Below are 10041 nucleotides of genomic sequence, written 5' to 3' on the forward strand. Positions count from 1 at the left end.
AAAAAAAAAAAACATTAAAATGGAGAAAAAATTCATGACAAAAAAACCCCAACAAAGGTCAGACTAAGCGCATTCAGTAAAGCCCTGCAAAGATCAGAAATATCCTAAACCAACACCGGGGGTGTAATTGCCTCACACCACCTTGAAAGTGCGCTGAAGTGCGATTACACCCCCCCTCTCCCCGCCGCTCCACACAGCAGCTGGTGTCCCACAGCTGGGAGAGGGAGCGCACTTCCAATCTGGAGGAGATTTACTCTCCTTGAATGGAGGCATTATCAGGCCCGGGCCCCGCGGAGAAGAGCTGACGCCGCATTCCTGCGTTCCGGCTCTCCCTCGCATTCCTCACCCCCCGCCGCCGTTCCCACGCGACCCCGCCCTAAAACGTCACACCCCGACACAACGGCCGAACCGCCCGGCCAATACCCGCAGACTCGCTGACGAATAGCATTCTACACACTGTGGGCACATGCCAAACCTGGGTCAAATGCATAATCGTTTTGGCTTCAAATATTTTTTCAGTGCTCAACTGATCTTGCCTGGTGCAATAGAGCCAACTGAACGACCAGAAGGCAGGGTTTGCACTTTGAGAGTATTTAATCGGTTCCAATGCACCAGACCAGCTCAGTAAAGTGTAGAAAAGTATGAATCCAATTATGAATTAAAAAGTTGTCCCCTACCCCATGTACGCAAATCCCCCCCAGTTTGCATACATGGAGGAGGGGAAAGTCTGGATATGTAGTTCTCACATGGAGGTTGGGAGGACTATTTCACATATCTTAGAGAAGGGGGAGGTAATTGTACCATATATTCAGGAAGATTGGGCTCTATCCTATACATTTGGGGAAGGTAGGGTGGGAGGGGGGGGTCAATGTTCAATATTTGAAGGGGGGGGGGGATTTTGTAAACCTGTGGGATGGAGGGTATCGGGGTCGAAGGAGGTTACAAAGCTGGTATGCAGTTCAAGAAAACGAAACACTTTGAATGACAGGTGTCAATCGCCATCGGCAATTTAAAAAAAATGTTCCGCCGTTTCTTCGGGCTGAGGGTCCAGGCGGCGTCTCCTGACGGAGGAGGAGACGCGACAGGGGAGACGCGCCCTGCTAATCGACCTCCTCGGGCCACAGCTGCGAGGGAGCGGGGGGGGGGGGGGGGGGGGGCGTTTGGGCAGTGATGTGGGGGAGCCGTGCCAGTCGGTGGGGGGCCAGCCCTGGAACCATGCTGACAGAGCGGCCCCGGGGCCATCCCGCGACGCGCCACGCCGGCCCCGCCGCGGCCAGGATTAGCATCTGATAGACAGCCATTTACCGCGGGAAGAATGCAAATCCTCTTAGCCCCACCAATGCAGAGATAAGCGGGGTAAGTGGATAAGCATCCGGGGGGGCCCCATCGCTCGCCCAGGGGAGGTCATAAAATGGAGGACGTGTTATTACAGCCTGGCCCGAACCTTTAGCACCTGCGCCCGACCAGGGGAGGGGGGTCACAATTACAATGAGCCGTACCCTCCCATGCGTGACTACAGCAGGCCAGGAACCTCTGGCAGTGTCACCGCACATGCAATTTATATCCGCCGTGTACATCAGCGAACATTATTACGGTTCGCCCGTGCCTTGCCATGACGACCGGCCTTGAACCTCCGCACACGCGAGTACGACCTCCCCCGTGCTTCGGCGTGTCGTTACGACTCATCTCGTCCCCAGAGGCTGCCCCGTCCGCTCGGCCTCAATCGCGCTCTGAACGACCAACACACGGGTGTGACGTTAATGGAGCATTCGTGGAACATTCCAGAATGAAGCCTGACGGAGTTTTCCCTCCCGCTTCCTTCAGCTAGGCGTGAGCTGAATGACTTTCAAGGAAGAGTAGCATCCTGTTCTCTCTGTGGAATTGCAACACACACGCACACGCACACTTTAACATATCTGAGGCATGTAAATGTCTCGAGCAGGACTCGTGTTAAGCCCAGCTGAGGAGTTTATCCTGCGGCAGCACGGTCTGAATCGCGATGCTGTTCTGACCGGGCGAGACGCGGTCATTAGCGGTCGCGTCCGCCCTCACCTTGCTTGCGCACGTCTTCCACGGCGGCGGTCAGCTCCTCCTTCAGGAACTGGCTCTCCTTGGCGATGTTGTCGCCCTTCTCCAGGAAGTTCTGGGTGGCCGTTTCCACCGAGGCGGCCAGGACGTGGGCCTTCTTGGACCGCCCCTTCTTCTTATTGGAGGGGCCCTTGTTGCTGGAGTTCACCAGGGTGGTGACCTACGCAAGGGGAAAGAGACACAGGGCGGCGTTTCAGAACGAACGCAGGTGAGGTGTCATTTAAAATCGGTACCCTGCCACCCAGAATGCAGCGTGTCTGCAGTACTTGATCAATGAATATCCGCGCAGTGAGAGGCTGGATAACTCTGCAGTGTACTCAGGAATACCACCAAATCCAAGAACAGCCTTCATAGCTTTCATAAACACCATTTCTGCAAACAACGGGTAGAGTTGCTCATGGCACGAGGTACTTTGGTCCCCATGTCCCAGTAGGGGATGGGCTCTAACCCGAGTGACCGGTAGGGTGAGGACTCTTACCTGAGTGACCAGCGGCTCCAGCAGTCTCTCCACAGCCAGGGTGCGGATCTCCAGACTCTTGGGGTCCCATTGGAAGTTGATGTTGGCAGTGTTAATGCTCGTCATCTTCCTCACTGGCTCTGTGGGGGGGAGGAGCGAGTCAATCATCACAGACCCACATCCCGCTTATTACAGACTCTTTACAGGGAAACGGGAATATCGGGAAAGACCCGAACCTCGAAAAACAAAATTACACTTAAAGGAATAACATGGTGGTCGAATGTAACACTTGCCTTTGTCTTTAGGCAGCAGTAAAACAAATATGCATAAGTTTTTTATTATGCACATTTGTATCTTAACATTTTTCTCAGCCTAAATTTCCCACGATAAAGGTTCTCCCGAACTGTCTGGGCATAATGAGAACTGTCAATTAGCCATGATGTACCCCCACTTTCCTGTAGGCCAGCGGCACAAACTGTGGTTCACCAGTTATAGGGGAGTGGGAGTGTGATGTACTACTAGGAGAACATTCTCAACCGGTTGAAAATATGACTCAATTTCAAACGCTTACTTCTCCAAAACTAAAGACCGGACATATTTAATACATGTTTCTTCAATCCCCTATTGTGCAAAATGCAAATAAAAACCCAGAAAGTGTGACCAACCACCATGTTTCTCCTTTAAAAACAGTAGTGAAGAAATAACACTCAGGCAGTGGCGAAAAACTCCTCAGTAGGCAGAAATCATTGGGTGAACACTGCTACTGACAGGGAGTCCATCCTCCACTGGCAGGGCCAGTATCAATAGTTATAGATAGACTGAATGCTAACGTGGAGGTAATGGAGAATCTATTGAAGCAAATAACCATAGCAGTCAGGCAAATTATAGCCCGAGGTATTAAAGCAACTGCTAAAAGACAGCCTGTGTGCTGAGTAGATTGCAGACAAATACTCTCAGAGGTTAGCACTACCTTCACAACAAGAAATACTCTCAGAGGTTAGCACTACCTTCACAACAAGAAATACTCTCAGAGGTTAGCACTACCTTCACAACAAGAAATACTCTCAGAGGTTAGCACTACCTTCACAACAAGAAATACTCTCAGAGGTTAGCACTACCTTCACAACAAGAAATACTCTCAGAGGTTAGCACTACCTTCACAACAAGAAATACTCTGAGGTTAGCACTACCTTCACAACAAGACCCCACTGCTCACAGGAAACCTGACTGGACAGCAAAGCCAAAGATTCAAATCTAACGGTCGTCGCCGCCTTGACCTTGACCCATTCTAAAAGTAATCCCCGCCAGCTTTTCCACACAGGAACCGCTAACGCGGCCTAATCGGGGACCAGGGTGTGTCATTAGAGGAATCCAAACCCCTCCATGTCACCTGAACCGCACTCGCTCTCCACGGAGAAGCAGAGCTTTCACCCCCGCCCCGGCCGCCGCTAAGAGCGGGTCGGGCGGGCTGGGCGAGAGACTGAAAGGAGCGGATCGCGGCCCTTCTTAAAAAGCTTCAGAGCCGTGACTGACTGCGGGGCTATCTGGCCTGACAGGCTGACGGGGCGCCAGGCGACGGGCGCGTTTCCGCGGGGAGATAAGGCGGGGCGAGTGAGGTGAGCGGACGGAATCGCGAAGGCCGAGCGGTCCTCTCAGATAACACTCCGCCCCGCCATTACCCCAGCGCCCCACGCCGCGGCTCCCAGAGTCCTCCTCCCGGGGCCCCGCTGAGGCACAGCCCGAACTGAGGAGTTTCTCCTGCAGCACTTCAAATGTACCCGCAAATAACGCTCTGCCCCGCCATTACGCCAGCTCCACAGCGACTCCTCCTGGAGCCCCGCCGAGGCACAGCCCAAACTGAGGAGTTTCTCCTGCAGCACTGCAAATGTACCCGCAAATAACGCTCTGCCCCGCCATTACAAGAGTACCAGTCCTCCTCTCTGAGCCCCACTGAGGCAGAGCCCGAACTGAGAAGTTTCTCCTGTAGCACTTCAAATGTACCCACAACTCTTAAGATGTCACTGCGTTTTAGAATGTTTTGTAACCGATAGCGAGAACTAATGAAGCTATTATTAGCAACAGCGACATTAGCAAAGCTTTCCAAGAGATGTACGGACGTCGAAGCTAGACTTATATAATCCAATCTTTAAAACTAATAAAGCTATGGGACATCTGAGTGTGATATCAAACAGGGCTCTGCAGTGTCCCCATTTTAGGAGCGTTTGCTCCAGAAAATTGATGTGGGCTAACAGGAAAAATTATTGAGGAGTACGTTTAGAAAATGGGACGCAGTAGTGTGCTCCTAAATTTTTAAACTTGATGAAAAAGTGTTAGTGCCGTTGAGCCCTGACAAACATTAACAGGGGAATGAATCAAGACGACTGCACCAGCTCCGTATCGACCGATGAGGTGGAGCCAAACGTCCCATAACTCCAGTGGTTCATGAAGCCCCTTTCCTCTGAGAAAGATCACAGTGAGGAAACGGGAAGACCCGATGTACAGGCAGCGCGGTTTCCGTGGTTCTGAGCCTAGAGACCCGAGAGACCAGTGAATGGTACGTCCAAAGGAGACGGTTGCAGCCTCCACCGTGAAAAACAGCGCTAGGCCCTCTCCCAAAACCAAGGCAGCTCACTGGAGAAGGATGACAAATTAACAGTCAAGCGAGATAGAGACAAACAGACCAAGAGAGGGAAAGAAATGCATTCAGTGCTTCAGATAGACAGCCAAAGTTCTGTTGTCATGCAAATAAAGTGCGTTTTAACCTGAACTTGAAAGAGAGTGAAAAATGCATTCTGGGCATTTGTACGAGACTTCCATTACCGGTGAGTTGGTTGCAGAACAGCAAAAGAATAACAAAACGGCTCGATTCACAGCGCGTGAACAACAAGGTTGATTTGCTGCGGATTCCCAGCGGAAAAACCTTGAGGAAGTGGCGACATTCTCGGAACCGCTGCTGGGCTATAAGAGAGGAGAATCTTTCATTTCATCTCTCCCAACAAGGCTTTTATCGGGCCCTGTGAACCGCGAGCTCTGTCGCAGCTGCCCGTCTTCCCCTGCCGTCACATGAGAGCGGGGCAGTGGGGTATTACGGTGATGCTGATCGGTCTGCCTTAAAGAGGAACGGGGTATTGCAGGTGTTAGGTTTACGGTGTCGTAGGTGCTATTGCGGAGATCTCATGTACACAAGTGCACTGTCCTCTTGATGTTGGCGCTTCACGGTTTAACTCAGTCACTGATTGGCTAAAGACTCCACACACATTTTTTAACCGTAACTGCTGCTGATTAAAAGAAAACCAGGAAGACAGTGAGGGGGTGGAAATAAAGGAAACCATGAAAAATTTGCTAGAACTGCAGCTTGCGGTTTCTGCATCTTTGGGGTGAGGTACAGACAGGGGCATGAGAATGGGTAGAGGTGCGGGGTTGGGTCACAGGTAGAGGTGCAGCGTGGGGTAGGTGTTAGGGTCACAGGTAGAAGTGCAGCGTGGGGTAGGTGTTAGTGGGTCACAGGTAGAGGTGCAGCGTGGGGTAGGTGTTAGTGGGTCACAGGTAGAGGTGCAGCGTGGGGTAGGTGTTAGGGTCACAGGTAGAGGTGCAGCGTGGGGTAGGTGTTAGGGTCACAGGTAGAGGTGCAGCGTGGGGTAGGTGTTAGCGGGTCACAGGTAGAGGTGCAGCGTGGGGTAGGTGTTAGTGGGTCACAGGTAGAGGTGCAGGGTGGGGTAGGTGTTAGTGGGTCACAGGTAGAGGTGTAGGGTGGGGTAGGTGTTAGGGTCACAGGTAGAGGTGCAGCGTGGGGTAGGTGTTAGGGTCACAGGTAGAAGTGCAGCGTGGGGTAGGTGTTAGCGGGTCACAGGTAGAGGTGCAGCGTGGGGTAGGTGTTAGTGGGTCACAGGTAGAGGTGTAGGGTGGGGTAGGTGTTAGTGGGTCACAGGTAGAGGTGTAGGGTGGGGTAGGTGTTAGTGGGTCACAGGTAGAAGTGCAGCGTGGGGTAGGTGTTAGTGGGTCACAGGTAGAGGTGCAGGGTGGGGTAGGTGTTAGTGGGTCACAGGTAGAGGTGCAGCGTGGGGTAGGTGTTAGCGGGTCACAGGTAGAGGTGCAGCGTGGGGTAGGTGTTAGTGGGTCACAGGTAGAGGTGCAGAGAGAGTGAGGTAGGCAGGCAGCTTTCCCTCCTACAGTACACATCTCCAGCGTTCCTCCCGCACCACGCTTCTCTTTCAGTACCCTTTGAAGCCTCACACTGCTGCCGCCCACATTTCCGTCTCCATTTACTGCAAGCAGATGCTCTCCTCCAGAGCGCAAGGCTACAGCAGCTGAGCTCAAGCAAGAAATTCAAGTAATGGACAAATCTGAGTCAACTCCAGACATATGTGGTTTCTCAGTCTCTCTTTTTTTACTGGTCCAACCTATTCTGTGATATCCAAGCAACACCTCAGGCTATTTTTACAAACTGCAAAGGACAACTGTTAATACCTTTGCTACAGTCAGATGTGCCATTAAGGAAACTCCAAACACGGTCGGATAGCTCGGATAGCACCTGATATGCATGCACTGACTGCTTCTGAGTCATCCATTGTGAGCGTGTGTGTCAGTACCAGAGGGGCTTCTGACCACTCATCTAAAAATATCACTCTGGGCACAGGAGATAACTTAAGTGGAATTCGCAATCAGACTTTTTCAGCGCGACGGTTAAGGTTGCAAACTCGCGACAGAAATCCACTTGCAAAATTATTTAAATGAGCAGCCCTTTTGGCACTACCTGAGCCCCATCCAATGCAACTCTATGACAAGGCCTGCCCGTCACAGCATGATGCACAGGTGGAACTGCAGCGTCAAAGTAGTGAAAAATAATACAAATCCCAAACGCACTCATAACAAACACAGGCGCTACTCTTATACCGTGCACTACTTGCTAGATTGGTCGCTCTGCAAAGCAATTACAATCTGCTGTGGAACCGCCATCATAGTTTTTATGATGGCGGTCCAAGAGTCAAGTCTTAATGGTATATAATGGACAAGAAACGATCCGGATAAACAAGTGAGGCAGCTCTCTCTGTCCGCCATCACCTAAATAGGAAAAGGAATAAAAATTAATAACTGCGGTAAAAAAAAGTACATAAATGTAATTTGATTTTTAATGGAGTGCATCTTAAAATTGTACAATCAGAAAACCTAGGTCTAGTGAATATAAAATAACTAATAAAACACTTTAAGAGTTAATATTCACGGCGCTGAAGGGTTAGACTGACAGCCATTAGCCATAGAGAACTATTACCGACGCTCCAGTTCGATTTAGTGTTCATGCCATGAGCGCGGCATTATTGATTAGACTTCACGCACTGATTGTCAGGGCAAACCCTCAGGGTCTGTAGCAACCGTTAATAGCCCAGACTGATTGACAGAAATGCCCTGCCTCCGGGTGGGTCTGTCTGCTTTTTACACCCCAAATAATGCGAATCGTCCGGTATCCACTGCGACACCGCCAGTATCCATGTTTCCCAAATGCTTTGGCTGCCGGGGACGTGACGTCATCGGCGTGACGAACGAAAGTGGGGGATTTCTCCTATGACTGGAAGCAATTCATTACGGCTAAGAGTACTTCGAGAATTGTATTTGTGTCACCCCCCCAAAAAAACATTTAGGATTTCAGTATTTTTAAACTGACCACATTCAACCCGTAGTAAACGAACGTTACTGAGCGCAAACAGCCACAGACGAAACTCCAGAGCATCCCCCCCCCCCCGTATTCAGTAGCCAGGAAGGAGGTCAAACATTTTAAAAAGGCGTTTCCTGCGCCGTGGGACGACATTATCGCATGTTAATCTGTCCCAGGATGAACGTAACCCAGTCGCTTGTATGATTTTTTTTTTTTTTAAACATTCAAACCGGGTTGCAACTGTGGTTGTGGGAAGTGAGTGCCTAAACTGATCCAAGAACAGTAACTTCCTGAACTACGTCGTGAGCGTTCCCTACTCACCTTTACCTATTGCAACACTGACCAGGAAGCCGCGCCTTTCCCAAAAACTCCCATACATGTCGCCAATATAAGAGCCTCGTCGTAGTTATTTTAGCGAAGTTACTGGTCTGAATAATATAGTTCTGCCAAGTAGCTTTGTAGGTCCTCAAACAACGATACTATGGCCTTGGCGACAAAAGTACGTGCCAAGCCTAACATTTGGTATTCCCGTTTAAATTATAGGGCCTTCGGAGAACGTTTGAAAACCTTAACTTATATTACCGTTGCAATGGCCAGTGCACTAAAAGCAAAGTATGGCAGATTACCGAAATTGGATAATAGTGAGATAGTGAGTTTGGGTTTCAGAAAAGGTGTAGTTGAAATTGTTTTTTTTTTTTAACTTGTGAAAAAATAGAAACAAGTAGTCCAAAACCAACCAAGCCTTCCCCGCAAGGGCTGGATAAATTCAGATAACGTTGCCTACTACGTACTAGCGGAATGTTGTTGCTAACTAGCGAATATATTAGCCATCCATGATGAACATCGAAATTACCCCATGCGTCGATATAGCCCAGCCTCAAGTTCGTGGTTACCAGCACATTTCTAAGCAAAATACAAACTCTGAAAACATGTTCAAATGCTAAGACACGCGAAGAATGAACCCACCCAAAACAAAATTCAAACCACCGAGGACAAGGATGAAGTCCCTTAACTAACTTAGCTAGTTTACTAGCTAGCTAGCTAACAACCCTTTCCAAGAATGTTTTAGCCTCTAGTTCGCTTATTAGCAAACTAAACGTTTGTTCACACTAGCTAGACAAACCAACGTTAAGGCAAATAAAATTAAACTTACCCAAAGCAGTTCACTTGGAAACTGTAATACGAGCGCTTCAAAATGGAGGAATGGTGGCTAAATTCCGCAAAAGTTTTCCTTTCGCTCTCCCCCTTTCTCTCGCACTCCGTCGAGTTGTTCCAACTAAGGAAATATGGAGATCAGGATTGTACTTCCTCTGCGTTGCGAAATAAATCTATTGAAAACGCATAAACAAAAGTATATGCGTCCCGAAATAAAACCAGGAATGAAGTCAACAGGTACTTTGGGAGTTTTGAGACAGGCTCGTAAATGTTGTGTAAAGTTTGGCCTTTGGGTTTCCACGGACGGGGGGGGGGGGGGGGCCTGTACGCTTCCCAGAACAGCGTCAGCGGACAAACAGGCGTGTCGGGACAATGCACTATCCACACCCACGCCGCCATCGTGGATCAGGTGTTTGTAGGGCGTGGCGAGAACTGTGCTAATCAAACTTTTTTTAAATAGCGGAGAAGTAATAACAATCTTAAGGTTTAATTTAATATTTGCCAATACTTGTAATTTAACCAATCTCGTGGCCCTTCAGCAAACAAGTAGGCCTATAATATGAACAAACGCTCACATACAACACTCATGACCAGAGTCTATTTGGACCTGTAATTTGGACCCGTGTTGGTCTACATGTAAGCGATACCTGGCTAAACCTTAGCCTAATTAAGTCCTCCAGGATGAAGCAGC

The 10041-nt window shown here is 49.6% G+C and overlaps 1 protein-coding gene across 1 annotated transcript in view; it reads right to left on the reverse strand.

The window, feature by feature from the left end:
- ctnna1 (catenin (cadherin-associated protein), alpha 1) overlaps positions 1–9645 on the reverse strand; it is a 115106-nt gene extending 105461 nt beyond the window's left edge. Inside the window, exons 1-3 of the mRNA XM_061235033.1 lie at positions 9349–9645; positions 2567–2685; positions 2053–2248 (exon numbers count right to left, since the gene is read on the reverse strand). Of these exons, the coding sequence (XP_061091017.1) occupies positions 2053–2248; positions 2567–2671 (301 nt within the window). The 5' untranslated portion in view covers positions 2672–2685; positions 9349–9645. The remainder of the gene's footprint in view (positions 1–2052; positions 2249–2566; positions 2686–9348) is intronic.
- Between the last annotated feature and the right edge of the window lie 396 nt (positions 9646–10041).

Source organism: Conger conger, chromosome 3 (assembly GCF_963514075.1).
Source record: "Conger conger chromosome 3, fConCon1.1, whole genome shotgun sequence".
NCBI lineage: Eukaryota > Metazoa > Chordata > Actinopteri > Anguilliformes > Congridae > Conger > Conger conger.